The sequence below is a fragment of the Scyliorhinus canicula genome, chromosome 6 (genome assembly GCF_902713615.1).
Source record: "Scyliorhinus canicula chromosome 6, sScyCan1.1, whole genome shotgun sequence".
Lineage (NCBI taxonomy): Eukaryota > Metazoa > Chordata > Chondrichthyes > Carcharhiniformes > Scyliorhinidae > Scyliorhinus > Scyliorhinus canicula.
The window spans coordinates 40,480,809-40,507,916 of record NC_052151.1 but is presented as its reverse complement, the minus strand read 5'-3'; the positions used below and the strand labels follow the sequence as shown (position 1 = coordinate 40,507,916).

The 27,108-nt window shown below is 51.7% G+C and overlaps 1 protein-coding gene across 3 annotated transcripts in view; it reads left to right on the top strand.

Annotated features, from left to right (window-relative positions):
- afg1lb (AFG1 like ATPase b) overlaps positions 1-27,108 on the top strand; it is a 223,421-nt gene that overhangs the window by 11,251 nt on the left and 185,062 nt on the right. For 2 of the 3 annotated variants that reach the window (XM_038799213.1, XM_038799214.1), the window contains exon 2: positions 9,456-9,704. The exons of the other annotated variant lie outside the window; for it this stretch is intronic. In XM_038799213.1, the coding sequence (XP_038655141.1) occupies positions 9,566-9,704 (139 nt within the window). In that variant the 5' untranslated portion in view covers positions 9,456-9,565. The remainder of the gene's footprint in view (positions 1-9,455; positions 9,705-27,108) is intronic. 3 annotated transcript variants of the gene reach the window in all.

Sequence of the window (27,108 nt, the reverse complement as noted above, 5' to 3'; positions counted from 1 at the left end):
AGGACTCCATACTCGGAGGTCTCGCATCTTTCCACTGCAGCAAGATCCTCCGCCGGGCTACTAGGGACGCAAAGGCCAAGACATCGGCCTCTTTCGCCTCCTGCACTCCCGGCTCCACCCCAACCCCAAATATCGCGAGTCCCCAGCCTGGCTTGACCCTGGATCCCACCACCCTCGACACCATCCTTGCCACCCCCTTCCAGAACTCCTCCAGTGCCGGGCATGCCCAGAACATATGGGCATGGTTCGCTGGACTCCCCGAACACCTGACGCACCTGCCTTCGCCCCCAAAGAACCTACTCATCCTAGATCCTGACATGTGGGCCCGGTGCAGCACCTTGAACTGGATGAGACTAAGCCTCGCACATGAAGAGGAGGAGTTCACCCTCTCCAGGGCGTCCGCCCATGTCCCCTCCTCAATCTGCTCCCCCAGCTCCACCTCCCACTTAGCCTTCAGCTCCTCTACCGACGCCTCCCCCACCTCCCGCATTACCTGATAGATGTCAGATACCTTCCCATCCCCGACCCACACCCCCGAAAGCACCCTATCCCTTACACCCCCCCCCCCCCGCGGGGGCAGCAAAGGGAACCCCTCCACCTGTCGCCTAGCAAACGCCTTGACCTGAAGGTACCTGAACATATTCCCCGGGGGGAGCTCAAACTTCTCCTCCAGTTCACCAAGGCTCGCGAATCTCCCGTCAATAAACAGGTCTCCCAACTTCCTAATGCCAGCCCTGTGCCACCCCAGGAGCCCGCCATCCATGTTCCCTGGGACAAACCGGTGGTTCCCCCGCAGCGGGGCCTCCACCGAGCCCCCCACTTCCCCCCCTGTGTCGCCTCCACTGCCCCCAAATTTTGAGGGTAGCCGCCACCACCGGGCTCGTGGTGTACCTCGTTGGAGGGAGCGGCAACGGAGCCGTTACCAGTGCCTTCAGGCTCGTGCCTCCGCAGGACGCCATCTCCATCCTTTTCCATGCTGCCCCCTCCCCCTCCATTACCCACTTGCATCCCATCGAGACATTAGCCGTCCAATAGTACCCAGAAATGTTGGGCAGCGCCAGCCACCCTCTATCCCTGCCCCACTCCAAAAAGACCCTCCTTACCCTCGGAGTCCCATGCGCCCAAACAAATCCCAGAATGCTGCTGTTCACCCTCCTAAAAAAGGCCCTCGGAACGAAAATGGGGAGGCACTGAAACAAAAACCAAAACCTCGGGAGCACCGTCATTTTAACGGACTGTACTCTACCCGCCAACGACAACGGCAGCATGTCCCACCTTTTAAATTCCTCCTCCATCTGCTCCACCAACCTAGTAAAATTGAGCTTGTGCAGAGTCCCCCAGCTCCTAGCCACCTGAACCCCCAGGTACCTAAAACTCCTCACTGTCCTCTTTAGCGGGAGCCTACCAATCCCCTCCTCCTGATCTCCCGGGTGCACGACAAACAGCTCACTCTTGCCCAGGTTCAATTTATATCCCGAGAAACTCCCGAACTCAGCAAGAATCTCCATCACCTTTGGCATTCCCCCCACCGGGTCTGCTACATATAACAGAAAGTCATCCGCATACAGCGACACTCGGTGCTCCTCCCCACCTCGCACCAAACCCCTCCACCTCCTCGACTCCCTGAGAGCCATGGCAGGAGGCTCTATTGCCAGTGCAAAAAGCAAGGGGGACAGGGGGCACCCCTGCCTCGTCCCACGGTGGAGCCTGAAGTACTCGGACCCCCTCCCATTTGTCGCTACACTCGCCATCGGGGCCTCGTACAGCAACCTTACCCATTTAATAAGCCCCACCCCAAATCCGAACCTCTCCAACACCTCCCACAAGTACCCCCACTCTACCCTGTCAAAGGCCATCTCCGCATCCAATGCCACCACAATCTCCGCCTCTCCTTCTGCTGCCGGCATCATTATCACATTTAGCAGCCTTCGCACGTTAGTGTTCATCTGCCTTCCCTTCACAAAACCCGTCTGATCTTCGTGTATCACCCCCGGCACACAGTCCTCTATTCTTGTGGCCAAGATCTTCGCCAGCAACTTGACGTCTACATTCAGCAGTGAAATCGGCCTGTATGAACCGCACTGCAAGGGGTCCTTATCGCGCTTCAGGATCAGGGAGATTAGTGCCCGAGACATCGTCGTGGGCAGAACACCCCCCTCCCATGCCTCGTTAAAGGTCCTGACCAACAGGGGGCCCAGCAGGTCCGCATATTTCTTATAAAATTCAACCGGGAACCCATCCGGTCCCGGCGCCTTCCCCGACTGCATGTGGCCAATCCCACTGACCAGCTCCTCCAGCTCGATCGGCGCCCCCAGTCCCTCCACCTGCTCCTCCTGCACCCTTGGAAATCGGAGCCTGTCCAAAAATTTCTCCATTCACCCTCCCACCGCCGGCGGCTCCGACCGGTACAGTTCCCTATAGAAGTCCCTAAAGACCTCATTGACCTCTTCCCCCTGCCACATTCCCATCTCTATCCTTCACTCCACCAATCTCTCTAGCCGCGTCCCGCTTAAGCAGCTGGTGCGCCAGCATCCTGCTCGCCTTCTCGCCATACTCATAGACCGCTCCCTGCGCCTTCCTCCACTGTGTCTCCGCCTTTCTGGTGGTCAATAAATCAAACTTGGCCTGCAAGCTACGCCGTTCCCCCAGCAATCCCTCCTCCGGGGCCTCCGCGTACCTCCTATCCACACTCAACAGCTCCTCCACCAGTCTCTCCCCCTCCCTCCTCTCCCCCCTCTCCCTATGGGCTCGGATGGAGATCAGCTCCCCCCTAATCACTGCCTTCAGAGCCTCTCACACCATCCCCACCTGGACCTCCCCAGTATCATTGACCTCGAGGTACCTCACGATACATCCCCGAACCCTCCTACACACCTCCTCATCAGCCAACAACCCCACGTCCAGACGCCAAAGCGGGCGCTGGTCCCGCGCCTCCCATCTCCAGATCCACCCAATGCGGAGCATGGTCCGAAATCGCGATAGCCGAATATTTGGCCTCCTCCACCCTCGGGACCAGTCTCCTACTCAGAACAAAGAAATCAATGCGGGAATACACCCTGTGCACATGGGAGAAAAAGGAGTACTCCCGAGCCCTCGGCCTCCCGAACCTCCAGGGATCCACTCCTCCCATCTGGTCCATAAACCCCCTCAATACCTTGGCCGCCGCCGGCCTCCTGCCTGTCCTTGAACTAGAACGATCCAGTAGGGGATCCAGCACCGTATTGAAGTCCCCCCCCCCCCCAGCACCGTATTGAAGTCCCCCCCCCATGATCAAGCCCCCCACCTCCAGGCCAGGAATGCGGCCCAACATACGCCTCATGAAACCAGCATCATCCCAATTTGGGGCGTACACATTAACCAACACCACCCTCTCCCCCTGCAGCTTACCGCTCACCATCACATATCTGCCGCCACTATCAGCCACAACCTCAGACGCCTCAAACGCCACCCTCTTCCCCACCAGGATCGCCACCCCCCCGGTTCTTCGAGTCGAGCCCCGCGTGGGAAACCCTGCCCCACCCACCCCTTCTTCCGACACACCTGGTCCGCCACCTTCAGGTGGGTCTCCTGGAGCATGGCCACGTCCGCCTTCAGCCCCTTCAGATGCGAAAACACCTGGGCCCGCTTAACTGGCCCATTCAACCCCCTCACGTTCCACGTAATCAGCCGGATCAGGGGGTACCCCGCCCCCCTCCCCCGTCGACTAGCCATAGCCCATCGACTGCTCGCCCCTGCCCATCACCCATTCGGCCCGTTTCCCACGGCGATAGAACCTCACCCCGACCCCCCCCCCCGAACTCCTCCCTGGCCAATCCAGCAGCAACCCGGTATTCCCCCCCCCCCCCCCCCCCCCCCCCAGGCTAGGACCCCTCCCAGCCGTGACTCTCCCTCCACTGTACTCCCGTGAGCCAGCTGACTTCTGCTGACCCCGGCAGCTCCCGCTCTAACTCCGACCCCTCCCGATATATGAGGTCCCCCCCCTGCATCAGCTCCTGGGCACCGCTTCAGCGCGAGAAACCCGGTCTAATAGCCACGCCCCTCGCCACCAGCTCCACCCCCTCGTCCCGCAGCGCGGGAAACCAGAGAAAAGCCTGCGCTTTCACACTGCCCCACCCCACCAACGCAGCTCCCAAACCGCAGTCCCAACCCAACCACCAACTCCATACAAACAAAGACACAGATCAACCACAAACCCCAGTACCCACCTTAGAACAGGAAACCATAACCCACATCGTCCGAAAGCAAGAGAAAAAACAAAAACAAACAGAATAACCCGCTACAGCATAAACAATGATACATGAATAGAATAGAAAAACTCCCACAGCCCCCAATCTTTAGTTCAAGTCCAGCTTTTCAGCCTGCACAAAGGCCCACGCTTCCTCCGGGTACTCAAAGTAGTGATGCCGGTCCTTTAGGTGACGCGCAGGCGGCAACATGCCGAACTTCTTTCCATGGAGCACTGCCTTCGTCCGGTTAAACCCGGCTCTCCGCTTGGCCACCTCTGCACTCCAGTCCTGGTAGATACGCACTACCGAATTCTCCCACTTACTACTCCTCACCTTCTTGGCCCATCGGAGAACACACTCCCGGTCACTGAACCGATGGAACCGCACCAGCACCGCCCGTGGGGGTTCATTCGCCTTAGGCTGCCTGGCCAGCACTCTATGGGCACCCTCCAGCTCCAGGGGCAGGTGGAAGGATCCTGCCCCCACCAGCGAGTTCAACATCACGGCCACATAGGCCGGCAGGTCCGACCCCACCAGCCCCTCCTCGAGGCCCAGGATCCGCAGGTTCTTCCTCCGTGACCGAAGCTCCATCCCCTCAAACCGATCTTGCCACTTTTTATGAAGTGCCTCGTGTATCTCCACCTTCCCCACGAGGGCCGAAACCTCCTCCTCGCGCTCAGAGGCCTGCTGCTGCAACTCGAGTATCGCTGCACCCTGGGTTGTCTGGGTCTCCAGCAGCTTACTCGTCGTCACCTTCAGGGATTCCAACAACTCCCCTTTCAGCTCCGTGAAATAGCGCAGAAGGGCCGCCTGCTGCTCCTCAGCCCACTGCCTCCACTCCTCAGGGGCTCCACTGGCTGCCATTTTGTCCACCTTCCTCTGCTTTCCCAGGGGAGCTGCTGCCGTTTTTCTCCTCGCCCCACTTCGATTCCGAACCATAAATCCCGGGGGGTTTTGCTCCAGACCCCTTTATCCACCGGGAATCGTTTAATCAGCGCCGTTTGGGGCCCTTAAAAGAGCCCACAAGTCCTTTTAAAGAGGGAGCTGCCGAACGTGCGGCTTAGCTCCGCATAGCCGCAACCGGAAGTCTCAACTATATTTTCTACATGACACCCATCATAAGCACACTATTTCTTATTTATTTTAATTTCAACAACCTTTTTAAAAATAAATTTAGAGTGCCCAATTCCTTTTTTTCCAATGAAGGGGCAATTTAGCATGGCCAATCCACCTAGCTTGCACATTTTTGGGTTGTGGGGGCGAAACCCACGCAAACACGGGGAGAATGTGCAAACTCCACACGGACAGTGACCCAGAGCCAGGATCGAACCTGGGACCTCGGCGCCATGAGGCCGCAGTGCTAACCCACTGCGCCACCGTGCTGCCCTCAGCCCTGTACTTTTTTTGACCTCGGTTGCCGCAGGTCAGGCGACCGACATTTCCTCGTTGGCTGGTGTGGTGGAACTGCCATCAGCGGCTGATTGTCAGGAGACTAGTCATTGGCAATATCTGGCGGTGGCACCTACATCTCGGAGTCTGAATCCTCGGCATATTGCATTTTGGCACCGGGATCCCTGTGGGATGGTGCTGGTGGCGATAGCGACACCAGGGCATCCAGGGGCCATGCAGGGACCTAAAACAAGGCATACACAATACGGAGCTCCTACTATGGAGATAATCAAGTAGCCTATCCAATTTACTGTCTCTCTCACAAACCTGGCACCACAACGGCCTGGTCTATTTAACGATGGTGCCCGGAATCCATTTGGTCCGGTCACTGAAATTGCGCCACCTAGACAAGGATACTCGGCAGAGGAGCGTCTCCAGCTGCTGCTGTCTGCGTCGTAACCTCCTGCCAATAGTGGGGTGAGTCCGAAGTCAACGACCCATAAGGAGTTCCGTCAGTATCATGCAGATGGCGGCCTGTGGGGTATCAAAAAAGGAAATGCGCCAACCACATATTGAGGGACCCTGTGATCTGCTTGCGCATGCCACACCTGAAGGTCTGGACCACCCACTTGGCCAAATTATTGGACGCAGGGTGATATGGGACGGTGCGCATGTGCCATACGCCATTGGTCCTGATGTAATTCCTGAACTCCGCACAAGTAAATTGTATCCTGTTGTCTGAGACCAGTACCTCTGGCCGTGAATACTAAGCGAGAGCCGAAGCTTCTCGACCATTGCCCGTGAAATTGTCGATGACATCCTGAGGAAGTCCAGCCTCTTTGAGTGAGCATTGATAAGGAGGAGAAACACGGACCCCAGAAAAGGGCCGGCAAAATTGGCATGGAGGTCTACCCATGGGTGACTTGGCCACTCCCAGGGGTAAAGCGGGTCGGTGCTTCTTCTGCTGCTGGCATACGCTGCATTGGTGGGCGAGCCGCATCCAAACCTGTCCACCATGTAACTCCGGGCAAGCTTCTTCTTCTTCTACACGCTGGGGTGCCCATTGTGGAGGTCCATGAAATGCATCACAGCGATGACCTCATCGGCCCTGGGGGAGGCTTCGGCGGCCTCATCGGGAGTAGATGTCTGCTCACGGGAGTGGATGTCTGCTCAAAGCGTCCGCGTGCGGTATCTGTGCCCGTGGGCAGTGTTCCAGCACATATTTGTATGCCGCCAGGATGAGGGCCCATCGTTAAATTCTGGCCAATGCAATGGGAGGAATAGCCCTGTCCTCCTTGAACAACCCCAGCAACGGCTTGTGATCAGTCAACACTGTGAACCGATGCCTATAGAGGTGCTGGTGGAATTTCCTAATGGCAAAAACCACGGCTAGACCTTCCTTCTCTATTTGGGCATAGTTGCGCTCAGCCATGGTAAGTGTCCTTGAGGCCAAAGCGATTGGATGCTCCCAACTGTCGTTCATCTGATGGAACAATACGTCGTTGATGCCGCAGGACGAGGCAACACAGGTGACCAGAAGTAGCTTTGCAGGGTCGAAATAAGTCAACAGCTGAGCAAATGTGAGTTGCCGTTGCAAACGCCACCTCCTGTGGCTGTCCCCGATTACAGGAAGATACAGACGGGCTGGTCAGATCGGCTGATCGGTGGCAAATGGAATTCAATATGGATAAGTATGAGGTGATGCACTTGGGCAGGACAAACAAGGCGAGGGCCTTGATGAATGGCAGGACCCTGGGAAGCACCGAGTGTCCGAGGGACGTTGGTGTACATGTCTGATCCCTTAAGGTAGCAGGGCAGGTAGATAAAGTAGTTAAGAAGGCATATGGTGTACTTTCCTTTATTAGCCGAGGTATAGAGGTCAAGAGCAGGGAGGTTATGCTGGAAGTGTATAAAAGGTTAGGCCACAGATAGTGTTGTGTGCATTTCTGAAATCCACATTATAGGAGGGATATGATAGCACTGGAAAGGGCGCAGAGGAGATTTACCAGGATGTTGCTTGACTGGAGGGTTTTAGTTGTAAAGAGAGATTGGATAGACTGGGATTGTTGTCCTTATAGCAAATTATGCAGGGCATAGATAGAGTAGGCAGGAAGAAACTTTTCCCTTTGGTAGAGGGATCAATTACCAGAGGACCCAGATTTCAGCTAAGGGGCAGGAGGTTCAGAGGGGATGCCAAGAAACTCTTTTACACCAAGAAGGTGGGGGAAGTTTGGAATTTGTTGCCTGAAAGGGTGGTGGAGGCAGAGACACGCATAACATTCATTCAGTATTTAGATGTACACTTGTGGGCAGTACGGTAGCATAGTGGTTAGCACAATTGCTTCACAGCTCCAGGGTCCCAGGTTCGATTCCAGGCAGGGTCACTGTCTGTGTGGAGTCTGCACGTTCTCCCCGTGTGTGCGTGGGTTTCCTCCGGATGCTCCGGTTTCCTCCCACAGTCCAAAGATGTGCAGGTTAGGTCAATTGGCCATGCTAAATTGCCCTTAGTGTCCAAAATTGCCCTTAGTGTTGGTTGAGTGGGGTTACTGGGTTATGGGGATAGGTTGGTGTGGGCTTGGATAGGGTGTTCTTTCCAAGAGCCGTTGCAGACTCTATGGGCCAAATGGCCTCCTCCTGCACTGTAAATTCTATGATCTATGATGCCAAGACATATATGGGCCAAGTGCTGGAAAACAGAATTCGAATAGTTCGGTGGTTGTTTTGACCAGCCCAGACATGATGGCCCGAAGGACTCTATGACTACTGCTCTGTCTGCCTGTTCTTTTTACAATGTGGAGATGCCGGCGTTGGACTAGGGTGAGCACGGTAAGAAGTCTTACAACACCAGGTTAAAGTCCAACAGGTTTGTTTCAAACACTAGCTTTCGGAGCACTCTGAGGAAGGAGCAGTGCTCCGAAAGCTAGTGTTTGAAACAAACCTGTTGGACTTTAACCTGGTGTTGTAAGACTTCTTACTGTGCTTACCCCAGTCCAACGCCGGCATCTCCACATCATGACTACCATTGACACCACAAACTGCCGGCTCAAAGTGGAGAGGATCTCCAGGAAGATCGCGCATATAAACGCTGACATTAAGTTTCTACAAAGATGCAAGAAAGCAGACAAGATCCCGAAAGGGCTACAGATCGCTGCTGTCATGCCGGTCCCGCCGGTGGGAATCAAACCACCTTCCTTACCGGCGGGACCAGGTGGCGCGAGCGGGCTCCGGGGTCCTGGGGGGAGTGCGGGGCATCTGGCCCCGTGGGGTGCCCTCACGGTGGCCTGGCCCCCGATCGCGGCCCACCGATTGGCAGGCGGGCCTGTGCCGTGGGGGCTCTCTTTTCCTTCCGCGTTCGCCATAGTCTTCACGATGGCGGACACGGAAGTGACCCCCCTCCCCTGCGCATGCGCGGGGATGACGTCAGCAGCCGCTGACGCTCCGGCGCATGCGTGGACTTCCGCCGACCGGCGAAGTCCCTTCGGCCTCGGCTGGCGTGGCACCAAAGGCCTTTCCTGCTGGCTGGCAGGGCGCCAACCACTCTGCCGCGGGCCTAGCCCCTCAAGGTTATGGCTTGGCCCCTCAAGGTGCGGATTTCTCCGCACCTTTGGGGCGGCCCGACGCCAGAGTGGTTCACGCCACTCCATCCCGCCGGGACCCCTCGCCCCGCCGGGTAGGGGAGAATCCCGGGCCATATTCTCAACTTGCGCTCAGGACGCAGCAGACCAGCTGCGGAAAAAAAATGAGGAAGGAGCAGTGCTCCAAAAGCTAGTGATTTGAAACAAACCTGTTTGACTTTAACCTGGTGTTGTAAGACTTCTTACTGTGTTCTTTTTACGACAGTCTGGTGGTCGCCACTTCTCTCTCCCCCAGCACACTTTGAAACTGCAGGGTGACCACATCTGCAAACGTGTTATCCATGATGCTCTCAACCTCGTGGATGGTCTGGAGTGATGCCAGCAGCTGTTGCTCAAGCTCTACAATCCAGAGCTCAGGGTACTGCATCTGACCACACTTGCTGCACAAATGGTTATCCAAGACATGGGAAGTGGTCCTGGATTCCCTACATTACACATGATGGGCACTCTTCAGGTTAGATCAGCCCTGCAATTTCTCTGTTTATTGTCTGATAACCCTGTGACTGTGGTTAAACCTTACTGTTGGTAATGAACCCTACCAAGATTAACAAAGCTTTATCAATACTAATAAATGTTACTATTAATAAATCTTAGCAATATTGATAAACTCTACCAATATGTAGCACATCTTACTAATTGTCTTAAGCTCCACTTAAGAATAAAAGATAAGACATACCAGCTACTTACTTGTTACTCATTGTTCATATTTTAACATTTTAAAAATTCCCAATGGCTTAGACTCGGTCCCGCAGTAGCATTACTCATTATCATTTTCCTGCGTCACTGTTCACTTTTTTTTCAAACTCCGGCCGCTCGTGGACTTCGCTGCCTCTCTCTGAAGGTAAGTGGCCGACACAGCCTTGCTCCTCGCTTATATTTATCCTCTCCTGGCTGTGTAGCCCCACAGGCCCACTCCTCTCTCTGCCCCTCTCTGAAGGTAAGTGGTGCAAGGGCAAGTGGTATTAATACAAAGACAATGCATTCCGTTGGATGTATCTCTCAGAACCACAGCATTCAAAGGCTCATGGCCTTTCACCATTCAGATTTATGCTGCCGCTGAAAGGAGCTGGTTGGAGATAGACTGAGGGGGAACATCTGAGGGTAATCCATTTGCAAATGATGGTGTTGAAAGTGGATGATTTTCATGGTGGCTTCTCTTGATCTCCTGAAGGCAGTATACAATTCCAGAGGTATTTTAACAAGCAGCCATTCTGTATAAGCTTGATCTTGTCCTCATTTGGTGCACATACCTGTGGGTTAACAAGCAGGGATTACAGGGTTGACATTTAGAGATAAATCCCTCTCTCTGCCACCCCTCACCACCAACCCAGTGATACCTAAAACAATTACAGCAGCCACTCTCCCACCGCAATAATTCCGCCTGAAATCCACAACAAATTTGAGGCCGTGTATTCTGCAAATACTGTACCACACATTTACCTGCCATGGGGCAGCTTTCAAGTGGCTCTTTAGTATCTGGGTGCATTATTTCTTCCAGCGACAGAATCTAGTCCCTTTAAAGTTTGCAGTCCCTTTTAACTGGAAAGGAATGTAGTTGGTACTTTCCTTCATCACGTTTGTTCTTGAGCAGGATCAAATAGATTAAGGTAATAGTGGCTCTTAAACATAATTACCTCCTTGAAGAGCGAACTCTTGAAATGCCAGCAGTGTATTTTTACAGAACCAAATGGATGTTAATTTTTTTCCATTTACAAATGTCTGCAGCCCTTGCCTCCTCCAAAGAAATATCGCTTAATGAATCCTGAATGTGCTAGTTCTCCCACTATGCCTTTTGAAATGAATGGGCAACCTAATGGTTTGAGTTCTGTTCACTGCTTCCCTCCATCTGGGGATTCAGGGCTTGGACTAGTTGTTTTAAAAGGCCAAGCGATGAATGAGAATGTTCAGCAAAATTTCTCCTCTTCATCTTCCAGCTATTATCTGGGTGTTGCCAAAATCCATTCTCCTGCAGGTGGTTCATACGTGAAAACTTGTGATTAGTGCAACAAGTTGCAGCGGAGAAACAATGATCACAAGTTCTTCATTTAGAGCCTCTCAATTTAATTTTGACCTAAAGTCGGGCATGGTTTGATTTGATTTGATTCAACATAGCAGGAGGAAAGTTAGTAATGTGCTCTGGGTGGTGGTGGAGGGGGAAGGGTGCTGATCAGTATGTTTCTTTCTTTCTTTCTTTCTTTACCAAGTATTGGGAGTCCAGCTAGTTCTGACATTTGTTTCGTAGGCACAACCAGATAAGGCAGTCCTTCACACCATCCCTTGTTACTCGCAAAGGGGCCCTCTTGAAAAGAGGTTATTTGAATAGTTTCTTGAAGGAATTGGCAGTGGAGGGCATATTAAATTAGGAGACTTCTTAAAAACGAATCAGTAGAAACAAGTTTTTAAAAAATGCAGCAAGTTAATATGAAGCTCGGCAGATGAACTTTAAGCGAACAAAATAAAGAAAGAAATGTTTCAAAATAGGTGAGAAGGGATTAAAGGATTAACTCAAAAGGTCAAGGCTATTCAGATGCTAATCTATTCATGGGGCAATGGGCTCCAAATAATTTTTTTGACTTGATTAAGGGACTGCAGCAGCTACTTAAATTGATTAGTGGTTGATGGATTTTGATTAACAATTTTGCTTCAAGAGTAGTAGTTTCAGACAAATTGAGCAGTATGTATTCTAAGTGGTTCAGACTTCAAATTGTCTCAGAGCTCAACAATTTGCACCGCAAATTGCAAAGCTAACGGATCAGGAAATGACATTCAGCCCATTTGAGCTCATCCTTCCAGTACTCCAACTTGTCCAGCCCTTGTAGCTAACTGCATTTTAAATTCTTCCCCCATTGCAGTCCACTCCCTCCCTCTATTGCTCCCTCCACTCACCCAAGTATTCGACACCAGCAGTTTGCCAACTGGATTTTTCCAAGTGTTGAATTCCAAAGAGCTCAGTTTTTTTTTTGATGCTTCAGAAAAAATCAGATTATCCATTAATTTGAATTCAGCCGTCACAACAATGTGCAAATTTTGTCTGAAAATGTAAATGATCTGATCATTTAAATCGAAAGTGGCTATAAATTAAGGTTAGTTTTTTTTTACATTTACATTTGGTGACTTTTATATATCTCTGGTCCCACTGGCTTGAAGTAGTATACTAGTTTAGATGATGACTGGACTCATTTGTATTCCAGCCCAGAGAAAACGTTATGTAAAGTTAGTTAGGATGCTTTGAATTCAGTTGGGTATAGGGTCACAGCACCAAGCTTCCTCCAATTTACCATAAATTTACTGGAAATGTAATGCATTACATGGTGATTTTGGACTGTTTTTCAAAGGATGGTGTTAAGGTGTATTTAACAGTGAGAATATTGTGTATTCACGATTGATTCCTGACAGCTGAGTACAAAATCTAGGCTGAAGTACCAGGGCAGTACTGCAGAAGTGATGCACTGTTGGAGGAGCTGTGAGACTACCAAAATGAGCACTCTTGATCTTCGATATGGCAAGTGAACCCCAGAAGAGCGAGGGAACGCTTAAGGACACCCTCTCTCCTTGACAATGGGCAACATCCCCACCGGCACATGGGAATCCCTGCCCCACGCCCATCGAAGTGGAGGAAGGAGCTGAACACCTTGGGTTTCAATCCCAAGAACAAGCTGAAGCCAAGTCGACAGTGAAAAGAGCGCATGGCAACATGGGCTTCCCACCCACCCACTCTGCCAGCCACTGTCTGCCACACCTGAGACAGAGACTGTAGGTCACGCATTGGACTCCTCAGTCACCTGAGAACTATTTTTAGTGTGGCAGCAAGCTATCCTTGACTCCGAGGGACTGCCTAAGAGGATGATTTGGATTCCATGAATCTCAGAAGTGTTCTCATGGTGCCCGAGTCACTATTTATTCTTGAATCAATGTAAATCATTCACAGATTATCTGGGTATCGTCATTATTGCATTTTTGTTTATGGAACTTTGCAATGCGATTGCAGTGTTTTCCACATTGCAACTGTGATAACATTTCAAAAGTAGTTCCTGTTGCAAAGCACTTTGGGATTTCCTGAGGTTGTGAAAGGTCCTTTGCAAATGCAAGTATTTATTTCTGTGTCTGCATCTAGAGGTTCTGTACGTCAGTGGTTCTCAACCTTCATTAGTTGAAGGACCCCTGTTTAAAATGGATTAGTAAGAGTCTTAAGATAGTATTTGAGCTTTATAGGGTCACAGCACCAAGCTGAAAGTATGTCAAGGTGATCATTTCAATGATGCTAGTGAGTTCTTGTATTGTTAACGGCCAGAATTGCCCTTTGAAAATGTTGTTACCATCCAAATTTGTTCCTAACTTGCCTGGAACTCCTGTGTTTATATCCCCCAATTAGGTTCCCACCCCATCATACAACTGTGACTTTTGTCAAAGTCAAATGACATTCACCGTTAGTTGGTGTCAAGGGGCAGCACGGTGGCACAGTGGTTAGCGCTAGGGACCTGGATTCAATTTCGACTTGGGTCACTGTCTGAGTGGAGTTTGTACATTCTCCCCGTGTCTGGGTGGGTTTCCTCCGGGTGTTCCCACCCACAGTCCAAAGATGTGCAGGTTGGGTGGATTGGCCTTGAAAAATTGTCCCTTAGTGTCCAGGAATGTGCAGGTGAGGGTACGGAAATAGGGGGGAAGTGGGTATGAATCAAGTGCTTATTTGAGGGGTCAGTGCAGCATCGATGGGCCAAATGGCCTCCTTCTGCACTGTAGGGATTCTCTGAACGTGACTGTCACAACCATCGCTTTTTTTTTCTATCTTTCTGCAGTCCTTGACAATGTTAATCATACCATTTTCCTCCAATGCCTCTCTACCATCGCCCACCTGGGTGGGACTGGACTTGCATGCTTTCATATTGATTTAATCAGTATCAGAGAATCACCTGTAATAGCTTCTCTTCCTGCTCCTATGCCATCACTTCTGGTGCCACCCAAGGATACATAATTGGGCATTCCTATTTCTCATCTACATCTGCCCCATGGCAACATCATCCAAAAATGTGGCGTTAGTTTCCATTTGTGTGCCAAAGAGGTGCAGCTTTACCTTTCCATCAAGGAGCCCTAGCAAAACTGAAGTCATTGGAAATCGGGGAAAATTTTCCATTGGTTGGTGTCATCGCTCGTACAAAGGAAGGTGGTTGTTGGAGGTCAGTCATCTCGGCTTCAGGACATCACTGCAAGAGTTCCTCAGGTAATGTCCAAGGCCCAACCATTTTCAGCTGTTTGGTCAATGACTTTCCTTCCGTCTTCATGTCAGAAGTGGGAATGTTGGGGGATGATTACACACGTCCGAAGTGGGGATGTTCGCGGAGGATTACACAATGTTTAGCACCATTCGCGATTCCTCGGATACTGAAGCAATCCATGACCATGTGCAGCAAATACTGGACAATACTTGGGTGGGGGCTGAGAAGTGACAAGTAACATTCACACCACACAAATGCCTCCAGGCAATGACCATCTCCAACAAGAGAGAATGTAACTGTAATAATCCACAGGGGGCAGGAGTCCCGTCACCACATCAATATTTATTGCCAATAACTAGATACAAGAGCAGCTCCAAACAGTGCTGCTAGCATTCCAGTCAACTTTCTGTGTCATCCACCGGGTCGTTCTCCAACGTGGGTGGGGTGTACCTTTTATAGGTGCCCGTCTTTTTCTTGACAACCTCCTTGGAAGTTGTTGTTCCTCCTCCTCCTCGGGGAGAGGTGTTGCGGCGGCCTCGTCGAACGTGTCCATCTCTGGAGAAATTGCTCGGGGCTGGGGTCTGGGTATCTTTTCCGTCTGGGCTATCCCAGCTTGAGGCGGTCCTGCTTTGCCTGCCTCCAGGTGTGGTTCCACAGCCCTTATTTGGTCTCGGTGTTTCTTCAGCACCTTGCCTCCTATCGAAACCTCATAGGATATGGGCCCTGTTTGGGACTCTACCGTGCCTTTGACCCACGTTGGTCCATTCCCATAATTCTTGACCCAAACCAGTGCCCCCACCTGGAAATGTCTCTGCTGCCGACTATTATCATGCCCCCTGCGTTGGGCCTCCTGTTGTTTCTCCCCTTTCCCCGTTAAATTTGGGAAAAGGAGACTCAGCCTCGGTCGCAGCCGCCTTCCCATTAAGAGTTCAGCTGGCGGTATGCCCGTTGTGGAATGCGGTGTGGTCCTGTAATCAAACAGCCAGCGGGAGAGCTTTGTGTCCATTGATGCTGCCGGCTGCTTCTTGAGTCCCGCTTTAAGTGTCTGGACCACTCTCTCTGCCGGCCGTTGGTCGCTGGATGGTAAGGGGCCGTTTTGAAGTGACGGACTCCGTTTTCCTTCAGGAATTTTCCAAATTCTCCACTTGTGAATGCCGTTCCGTTTTCCGACACCAATACCTCCAGAAGTCCATGTGTTGCAAACGAGGCCCTGAGCTTTTCAATTGTCAATGCTGTGCTTGCCGTGTTTACCCGGTGGACGTCCAACCATTTGGAGTGGGCGTCCACTATCACCAAAAACATTGAGCCCATGAAAGGGCCGGCGTAGTCAATATGCAGGCGGGTCCACGGTCTGCCTGGCCATTCCCACGGGTGCAATGGCGCAGCTGATGGCACTCTTTGCCCCTGTTGGCATTCCTGGCACTGACGTACCAAGGCTGCTATGTCTATGTCCAATCGTGGCCACCAAACGTAGCTTCGAGCTAGCATCTTCATTTTAGACACCCCTGGGTGTCCGTGATGTAACTCGGTTAAGATTGTCCTACGGCCCTGAGCTGGGACTATTACCCGGGCTCCCCATAATAGGATACCGTCTTCAACGGTTATTTGGTCCCTTCTGCTCCAGTATGGGTGCATCTGGGGCTCCTCTGGTCTTTCCAGTTCCCCTGTTAGCAGTAAATGCTTCATCTTGGCTAAAACTGGGTCTTTTTCCGTCCACAACCGAATATGTTGTACGTCCACTGGTAGGGTGTCCAAAAAATTTAGAGTCATTACTGGCTCCTCTGCTTTCGGTATTAGCGGCGGGGTGTCCGGGAGGGGAAGTCTGCTCAAAGCATCTGCATTTGCTACTCTCGTTCCCGGTCTGTGCTCCAGAACGTATCTATACGCCGCCAGTAGCAACGCCCAGTGTTGGATTCTAGCTGATGCGATCGGGGGTATTGGCTTGTCTTCTTTTAATAACCCTAATAATGGCTTATGGTCCGTCACTATGGTGAATTTCCGCCCGTACAGATACTGGTGAAATTTTTTTACTGCGAATATCACCACCAGTCCTTCCTTCTCGATTTGGGCGTACTTCCTCTCAGCCATCGCCAAGGTCCTCGAAGCATAGGCTATTGGCCGTTCTTCCCCATTCCTTCCTCTATGGGCTAAGACGGCTCCTACCCCGTAAGGGGATGCGTCACAAGTGACCACCATCTCCTTCCTTGGATCATAATACTCTAGGACATTTTCGGATGACAGCTGTTCCTTAATGTTCCTAAATGCTCAGTTTTGGCGGGCGGACCATTTCCATTCTTGCCCCTTTTTTAGTAGCTGGTGGAGGGGTTCTAGGATGGACGCCCTATTTTCAATAAATTTGCCATAATAGGTTACCAACCCTCGAAATGATAGTAACTCCTGGACCGTGGTGGGAGCTGGGGCTTCTTTTATTGCCCTTACTCTCTTCCAATGGGTGTAAGCCCGACTCGTCTACTTTATATCCCAGGTACATCACTTGTGGGGCCAGAAAAACACATTTTTCTTTTTTAAGCCGTACGCCTGCCTTTGCGAAACGCCTGAGCACTTCCTCCAGGTTCCTTAAGTGTTCCCTGTTCGTCCTACTCGTGATTAAGACATCGTCCAAATAAATCGCCACCTGCGGTAATCCCTGCAGAATATTTTCCATCGTACGCTGGAATATAGCGCAGGCTGATGACACTCCGAAAGGTAGCCTAGTATAACGAAAAAGGCCCTTCAGGGTGTTGATCGTAGTGAACTTCTGGGAGTCCTTGTCCAGTTTTAACTGCAGGTAGGCGTGGCTCATGTCCAGTTTCGTGAACAAAAGCCCACCTGCCAATTTGGCATATAGGTCGTCTATTTTCGGGATCGGGTATTTGTCCAGCAGTGCGTATTTGTTTACCGTCTGTTTGAAATCTCCACAGAGATGTATCGAGCCGTCTGGCTTCAAAATTGGTACCACCGGCGCTGCCCATTCCGAGAACTGTACTGGTCTGTTAATGCCGTCGCGCCGTAACCTTTCTATTTCGTCCTTTACTTTCTTCCTTAACGCGAAAGGTACCGCACTGGCCTTACAAAATTTTGGAAGGGCTTCTGAGTCCACGTGCAAAGTTGCTTTGGCGCCTATGATTTCCCCCAAACCTTCTTGGAAGACCTCCGGGTATTTTTGGAATACTCCACTCAACTGCCCGCTTCCACTCTGGAAAATTTTCATCCAATCTAATTTTAGGTCTTTCAGCCAGTTCCGTCCAATTAAGCTCAGTCCGGAGCCCTCTACTATCGTCAACGGTAATCTGAGCAATTGTTTCTCATATTCCACGGGTACATGAGTCGTGCCGAGAACTTCCAGGGGTTCCCCCGTGTGGGTTTTAAGTTTCGTCGATGTTTTTGTTAGGGTTAGTGGCTGGAGTCCATCTTTGATTTTTCTAAATGCTGCCACTCCCATTACTGATACGGCCGCCCCCGTGTCTACTTCCATTATTGTCGGCCGACCGTTCACCCGTGGGGTAATCTTAATAGGTTCTGCTTTCTTCATCGCAATATTATATAATTGTTCCCCTTCGGAGGAGGATGGGGCGTCTAGGTTGTATACTTCCCTGCGTCACCACCTGCTATTCCTCTTTTGCCACCTCCTTCTAGGGTTTCTGTCGCTGTTACCCCATTCTGTCTGGTGCCAAAAACGGTCCTTCTCTGTTGAGGGAGCCTCAGCTGGTACTTCCCTCTGTCTCCAGTTAGTCCTAGCAGACTTGGGGGCAGTTCTGGGGTTTTCCTTTGGCCCTCTATTCCTCAGGCTTTTCCTGAGAGTGGCTATCTGGTAACTGGACCCGTTGTGGTAGTCCCTCTCACAGGTATCTACCTCCATTGGCGTGCCCTGTAGTTCCTGCGCCCCACTTGCTGCCTTTTCTAGGGACAGTGCGAGCTGTAACGCCTGCCTGAAGTCTAGCTACGTTTCCGCCAACAGGCACTTCTGTATTGTGAGGTCGTTTATACCACACACTAACCGGTCCCGAAGCATTTCATTTCGCGTTGGGCCGAACTCACATTTTTCCGCCAGCCTTCTCGGGCGGGTCACGAAATTTGTGACCGACTCCCTGTCTTCCCGCTTCGCTGTGTAAAATCTGTACCTACGCAAAATGAAGGGTGGTTTTAGGTCGTAGTGCTCTTTCACCAATTCCGTTAATTCTTGGAAAGAATTCGTGTCCGGCGCATCGGGATAAGTTAGACTACGTATAATGGCGAAAGCTGAGGGTCCGCACGCCGACAGCAGGATAACCCGTCTCCTTTCGTCCGTAATTATATCATTGGCCCGGAAGAAGTAACACCTTCTCTCCACATACTGGGACCAGTCCTCAATAGTCGGGTCGAATGCATCTAACCTCCCAAAAAACGGCATTTTTGAAATAGCAAGGCTTACCCTCCGAGTGCGACAGCAAAGTTCTTTGTTTACCTCGTCGCCACTGTAATAATCCACAGGAGGCAGGAGTCCCGTCACCACACCAATATTTATTGCCAATAACTAGATACAAGAGCAGCTCCAAACAGTGCTGTTAGCATTCCAGTCAACTTAAGACTGGCTCACAAAGCCTACACAGGTGTTTATATGGGCCCCCTCAATGAGCTATCATTGAGGGAGCTCATACTCCAATTGGCCAACCAATAATGCCAATTGGAGGTCATTACAGTAACCATCTCCCCATGACATTCCGTGGCATTACCATCGCTGAACTGTACACTATCGACATGCTGGGGATATCCATTGATCAGAAACTCAACTGAACCAGCCATATAAATACTGTGGTTACAAGAGCAGGTCAGAAGCTGCGAATTCTGTGGAGAATAACTCTCCTCCTGACTCCCGAAGCCTATCCACCATCTACAAGGCACAAGTCAGGATTGTGAAAGAATACTCCCCCACTTGCCTGGTTGGGTGCAGCTCCAACAATACTCAAGAACTTTGACACCATCCAGGACAGAGAGAATACATTCACTTCCTCCATCACTGGCACACAGTGGCAGCAGTGTGTACTATCTACAAGCTGCACTGCGGCAACTAACCAAGGCTTCTTTGACAGCACCTTCCAAACTCACGACCTCTACCACCTAGAAGGACAAGGGCAGCAGATGTATGGGAACATCATGACCTGCATTCCCCTCCAAGCCACCCGCCATTATGACTTGGAACTATATTGCTTTTCCTTCACTGTCGCTGGGTCAAAACCTCCTTCCTAACTATGGGTGTTCCTATGTCACATGGACTACAGAGGTTCAGTGTGGTGGTACAGCTCACCACCAGCTTCTCAGGGGCAAATAGTGATGGGCAATAAATGCTGGCCTAGCCAGCAACCACCACATCCCCAGAACAAATAACAAAATCCATCAACTCTCTCAACCAGTCCACTGTCTAGATTGTCAGACCGCTGGTCTGAAGTCCAGTCCTGGATGAACAGAAATTTCCAAATGGACGGAGGTCATTGTCTTTGGTCGCCATTGTCTCCGTTCCTGAGCTATCAACACCATATGTCTACTAGGTAAGTCTGAGGCTGAACGCAGCCATTCACAATCTTGGTGACATGTTTGATCCAGCGATGAGCTTTCGACTACACATCCACACCATTATTAAGACTGCTTAGTTCCATCTCCATTACATCGCTTAACACTGCCTCTGCCTAAGTTCATCTGCTGCTGAACTTCTCATCCATGCCTTTGTTACCTCCAGATTTGACTGTTGCAATTCACTCTTGACTGGCATCTCATGCTCTAATCTCCACAATAATAAGGTTATCTAGAATTCCACTGCTCATGTCTTGAGGTACATTAAATCCTGTTCATTCATCGCCCCTATGCTTGCTGACTTCCACTAAAAAGCTGGTTAAGTAATACGTTGATTCAATTACAAAAATTCTCATCCTGTTCAAAGCCGTCCATGGCCTTGCCCCTCTCCATTTCAATAACCTCCTCCAGCCTCGCAACTCGTGTATTTGAGCTTCTTTAATTCTGACCTCTTATGTATGCCTGATTCAATTTTTTCCAATTATGGGACAATTTAGCGTGGCCAATCTACCTACCCTGCACATCTTTTGTGTTGTGGGGGCACCCACGCAAACACGGGGAGAATGTGCAAATTCCACAAGGACACTGACCCAGAGCCGGGATTGAACCTGGGACCTTGGCACCATGAGGCAACAGTGCTAACCACTGTGCCACCGTGCTGCCCTCTGTATCCCTGATTTTAATCAGTGGTCATGTCTTCACCTTTTCTGTAGGATATAGGGGGAAAGTGGGATCAGGTGACTGAGTTGGATGATCAGCCATGATCATAATGAATGGTGGAGTCGGCTCGAAGGGCCGAATGGCCTCCTCCAGCTTCTATTTTCTATGTTTCCAACTGTCTGGCCCTAAGCGCTGGAATTCCTTCCCTAAACAAACTTCTGTCTCTATCTCACTCTCATCCCTTCCGAACTCCTTAAAGCTACATCTTTGGAATATCTCCTCATTGGCTCGGTGTCATGCTTTGTTTTATAATGCCCCTGTGTAACGTCTTGAGATATTTATTTATTTATTTATTTATTTATTTAAAAAATATTTAATTCTGCATTTTCACATTTTCCTACAAAATTTACACCCCACCCACAGACAGTAAACGGTAACAAATACAAAATCAATCCCCTTAACAAAAACAACGATCCCATCCTCCCACCACCCCAAACAACTACCCACCTGTCAATGTATGCATCCAATAAAACAAACCCTCCCACGGTGAAAACAAAAACCAAAGGAGAAAAAGAAAAAGGAGTCCGGGACCGCCCATGGTCGCCATAGAGTCCACTCCCACCCCCCCCTCCCCCCCCCCTTACACACAACGCCATCCAACTTCTGAAAGAGTACCGTACATGATACCCAAGAGATGTAAAACACCTCCCCCCCACCCCCCCCCTCTGCAACATCTTCCATCCACTGCCTCTTGTAAAACTCCTTCCCCCAACTTCGGTTCCTTCCCCCCAACCTTCTGCCCCGGCTAGACCATTCTGACCCTGTTCTGCCAGGCTCCGATGGCCGCAGCCCCTCTCCTCACTCCTGTTCACTGGCCGGCTTAAACCGACCAGTGTGGAGGCCCCCGCTCGGGTCCCTTTCCCCCATGCCCGGCCCCAGGAAAGCCCAGAAATCCCCTTTTAGCACACAAACCCTGCATATCCACCTACACCCCAAAGAGCCCTCACTTCAAGTGAAAGTCCCATCACCTTCCCTTGTCCAAATATATACAACATTGGCTCCTTTAGCCCATACACCCGCACGCAGTGAAACAAAAAAGAAGAAAATACAGTCCTGAGGTTACATCGGCACATAGTCATTTCTCAAGTTCTCAGTTCTGCCACAGTCCTTCTGCCTTCGCAAACTCCTCCGCTGCTTCCGCCGTTCCAAAATAAAAGTCCTTGAGCTTGTAAGTCACCCTCCGCTTCGCTGGATATACAATGCCGCACTGCACCTTGTTAATGTACAGTTCCCTCTTCACCCGGTTGAAGGCAGCCCGCCTCTTCGCCAGCTCCACTGTAAAGTCCTGGTATACACGTATACCAGCACCAGCCCACTGCACCACCCGCTTCTGCTTGGCCCAGCACAGGACCTTCTCCTTCACACTGTACCTACGGAAGCACAGTCACTACCCGTGGCGGCTCACTCGCCTTTGGTACAGGCCTCCACGACCGATGAGCCCGATCCAGTTCATATCAGGAGGGATCCTCCCCCTCCCCCAATAGTTTCGCCAGCATCGCGGCAAAATACTCAGTCGGCCTCGGCCCTACAACTCCTTCGGGCAGCCCCACAATCCTCAAATTCTGTCGCCTGGATTTGTTTTCCAGGTCTTCCATTGTTCCTCGCAGATCCTTGTTAATCTCCATCACCTTCCGCATCTCCTTCCCCATCGAGATAAGTTGATCACCGTGCTGCAATAATGTCTCCTCTACTTCCTTCAGTGCCTCCCCTTGCTCCCGCACCTCCGCCACTGCGCTCGCCACCGCCGTCGTCACCGGGGGAATCACCTCCTCCACCAGCATACTCAAAACCTCCCTCATCTCCTTCCTCATTGTCTCCATGTATTTTGTAAACTGCCTTTCGAATTCCGCAGCCATCACCGTAGTTATTTCTTCAGCTGTAAGCAATGCGGCCTCCCCGGTGCTCCAGCCTCCATTTTCCTTGGTGACCCCACGGTGACCTTTCCACACCCTGCCGGACCTTCAGCTGTTTTTTTTACGGCCGTTTTTTTGCTCACCCTCAACATATTCCTTTACTGTGCCTCCTCTGTGCCTTCTCCCTGCTTTTGCCACCTCCGTGGACCCTGGGACCGGGCTTAAAGCCCCGAAAATGCCGTTTCTGAACGGGAGCCCTCCATTGTGTGGCTGCCTCCCGCCCGCCGTTACCTGGAAGCATCTTGAGATATTTATCACATTAAATGCTAATTGCTTGGTAACAGAGGCATGGATGAGAGGAAATGCCACAAAAATACGTGTTGTTTGAAGACTTTAAAAAATATATATTTTTATTAGAGTTTTTCCATTTTTACAAATAACAGAACAAATCCTCAAAACTGGTACAGTACAGCATTAATGCTTCTGCATACATGAATACACCCACACAGTTGCTTCAGGTTAACCATTACACTCTCTGCCCCTATTTATACAAGGAATACCAATGAACGGATAAGCTAGAGGATGGGGGGAAAAAAAATAAAACCATGCAAATGGGGTAAAGTGGTGCAGACCGAGGCAGCGCGGGGCGCAGTGGTTAGCACTGCTGCCTCACGGCGCCGTGGTCCCAGGTTCGATCTCGGCTCTGAGTCACTTTGCACATTCTCCCCGTGTTTGCATGGGTTTCGCCCCCACAACCCAAAGATGTGCAGGCTAAGTGGATTGGCTATGCTAAATTGCCTCTGAATTGAAAAAAATGAATTGGGTACTCTAAATTTATTTAAAGAAATAAAATTAAAATATTTTTAAAAAATGGTACAGACGGACTTCCGGTGGCGGCAATGTCCGAGTGAGCCGTACATTCGGCGGGCTCTCACTCCAGCGGGCGTTTAGGGGCTGATTCCCCGCGATAGCGGGACCACGGAGCTGAAGGAAGGCGGCAACGAAAGTGCTGAGGAGCGGGCTGCGGCACATGAAACAACGGGAGTCCAGGACGCAGAAGAAAAGAGAAAAAGGGACAGAGACAAGGACCTGAAGAAACTTACCTGGAACCTAAGATGGCGGACACACGGACTCCGGACTCAGCAATCCAGCAGGCGCTGGATAACATGCTCCAGGTAATGAAGTCCAGTTTTGAAGCGCTGAAGCGGGACAGCTTGGACCCAATCCAGAGAGCGGTGGATCAGCTGAACCAGAGGCTGGATGCGCAAGATGTTAAAGTTAAGGAGCTGGGAGAGGCGGTGGAGGAGCAGGCGGATGCGCAGACTGTTGCGGCGCTAGAAGTTGACAGGCTGAAGGAGTGGCAGAGAAGACTGCTGGGCAGAGTGGAGGAGCTGGAGAATAGAGCCCGCAGGAACAACCTGAGGATGGTCGGCCTCCCGGAGGGGGCTGAGGGAACTGATGCCGCAGCGTTTTTAGCAGACCTATTGATGCAGCTGATGAGGGCCGAAGCCTTTCCGTGACCGCCGGAGCTGGAGGGGGCATACAGAGTGCAGGCGAGGCAGGGGCGGCCAGGCGGACCCCTCCCGCCCGATGGTGATTAGGTTCCACAGGTTCGTGGACAAGGAGTGGGTGCTGCGGTGGGCAAAGAGCGCCAGGAGCAGCATGTGGAACAACAGTGTTCTCCGCATTTATCAGGACCTAAGCCAGGAGGTGGCTCGGCGGCGAGCAGCCTTTAAGAATGTCAAGGAGGTGCTGTTCAAGAAGCACTTGAAGTTTGGTCTGCTGTTCCCGGCTCGTCTATGGGTCATGCACCATCTCTGAGCCTGAAGAAGCGATGGACTTTGCGAGGGATCAGGGGCTGGTCCCGAAAAGAGGCCCCACGGATGCGAATTAGGACCCGAGGAAGGTACCGTAGGAAGGTACGCCGAATGGGCCTGGACTGCTGTTCAACGGTTTGCTGGGTCAAAGGTGCCAAGCAGAACATTTGGGACTCTTTCCTTTGTTCATGGACATTGGTTTGGGGTTTTTTTTATTGTTTGTTTATTCTCTTATGTTTTTGTTTTTTCCTCTTTTTTTTCTGTTTTTTTTCCTTTTTGAGTGGGGAGGAGGACGGGGAAACAATGGGAATGAGACAGGAAGGTTCCAGAGTGTTGAGTCACCGGGCTAGCAGATTGGCTAGTCAAGGGAGTCAGGTGGGGGGGGGGGGGGGGGGGGGGGGGGGGAAGATCACAGCCAGTGGATGGCAGGGGTGGGGGTATCGGGGGGCGTTGGCGTTGTTAGTGGGGGGGGGGGGGGGGGGTTGTTCTGCTGACATGGGAGGGACTTGAAATAGGCACTGGAAAGGAGGTAGAGGGTGGAGGCAGCCAACAGGCGGGCCAGGAATGGCGCGACGCACGGGCGGGGGGCCGGCCCGAGAGAGGCTATGGCTGACCAGCGTGGTGGGGGGTGGGTTGTGCCCCCCGACCAGGCTGATCACCTGGAACGTCAGGGGTCTGAATGGGCCAATTAAGAGGGCGCGGGTGTTCGCGCACTTGCGGGCTCTGAGGGCGGACGTAATTATGTTGCAGGACACACATCTGAAAGTGTCTGACCAGACCAGGCTAAGGAAGGGCTGGATTAGCCAGGTCTTCCACTCGGACTTGGACTTGGACTCGAAGTCCAGGGGGGTGGCAATCATGATCAACAAGCGGGTTCAATTTGAGGCGGAGGGCATAGCCGCAGACAGGTGCTGGTGAATATGTATGCCCCAAACTGGGATGATGTGGACTTCATTAAAAGAGTGCTGGGGAAGATCCCGGACCTGGACTCTCGCAGGCTAATAATGGGGGGGGGGGGACTTTAACATGGTCCTTGACCCGGCTTTGGATCAGTCGTGTCCCAGAACGGGTAGACTCCCAGTAATGGCAAGGGAGCTGAAAGGGTTTATGGAGCAAATGGGGGCAGTGGACCCCTGGAGAGCCAGACAGCCGACAGGAAGGGGCTAATCGTTTTACTCGCACGTCCATAAAGTATATTCTAGGATAGATTTCTTTGTACTAAGCAGGGATTGTATGGGGGAGGTAAAGAACACGGAATATTCAGCAATTACTATCTCAGACCATGCCCCGCACTGGGTGGACCTGCAGATCGGGGGGGCGAGCTACCAACGCCGCAATGGAGGCTAGACGTAGGACTACTGTCGGAGGAGGGGATCTGTGCGAGGCTTCGTAGGTGTATGCAAAATTACCTGCAGGTGAATGACACGGGGGAGGTCTCAGCTGCGACCCTCTGGGAGACGCTAAAGGCAGTAGTGCGGGGGGAGCTGATTTCAGTTGGGGCCCACAGAGCCAAGGCAGACCGGGCAGAGATGGATAGATTGGTCAGGGAAATGGGTCAGATAGATGAAGAGCACGCGGAGTCCCCGGGGGAGGTTTTACTCGGGGAGAGGCAGAGACTACAGGTGGAACTGGGGGCACTATCCACGAGTAGGGCCGTGGAACAGCTTAGGAAGGCGAGGGCCGTGGTGTACGAGCATGGTGAAAAGGCTAGCAGACTGTTAGTGCAGCAACTCAGGAGGAGGGAGGCGGCCAGGGAAATAGGTAGAGTGATGGATGGGGAGGGGCGCAAAGTGGAGGATCCGGCAGGATTGAATAAGGTATTCCGGGACTTCTATCGCAAGCTGTATACTTCGGAGCCGCCGGAAGAACCGGAAGAGATGAAAAGGTTTCTGGACGGGTTAACATTCCCAACAGTAGGTGGGGGGTGAGTGGATGAGCTGGGGGCCCCGATTAGAGTAGAGGAGGTATTGGGGGGCCTAAAGGCCATGCAGTCGGGGAAAGCCCCAGGGCCGAATGGATACCCAGTAGAGTTCTATAGGATGTTTTCTGAGCTGGTGGGCCCGGTCTTGGCGAGGGTTTTCAATGAGGCAAGGGACAGAGGGACCCTGCCGCCGACGATATCGCAAGCCACTATATCACTGATATTGAAGCGGGGTAAAGACCCGGAGGCGTGTGGGTCCTACAGGCCAATCTCCCTGATTAATGTTGACGCCAAGCTCCTGGCAAAGGTACTGCCGGTTAGAATGGAGGACTGTGTACCGGAGGTGATTGGGGAGGACCAAACTGAGTTTGTGAAAGGTAGGCAGCTGGCGGCCAACCTGAGAAGATTACTTAATGTGATAATGATTCCCCCGGCGGGCAGGGAGGTGGAGGTAGTGGTGGCGATGGACGCCGAGAAGGCCTTTGACCGGGTGGAGTGGGACTATATATGGGAGGTGCTCGGACGGTTTGGGTTCGGGGAGGGACTGATGGATTGGATCAAATTATTATATCAGGCCCCGAGGGCCAGTGTCAGGACTAACAGAGAAGTGTCGGAGTACTTTAGGTTGTACCGAGGGACCAGACAAGGCTGTCCGCTCTCCCCGCTGCTGTTTGCGCTGGCCATAGAGCCGCTGGCGATTGCGCTGAGAGCCAGAGAGGGATGGAAGGGGATGGTGAGGGGCAGGGTAGAACATACGCAGACGACCTGCTCCTGTACGAGTCGGACC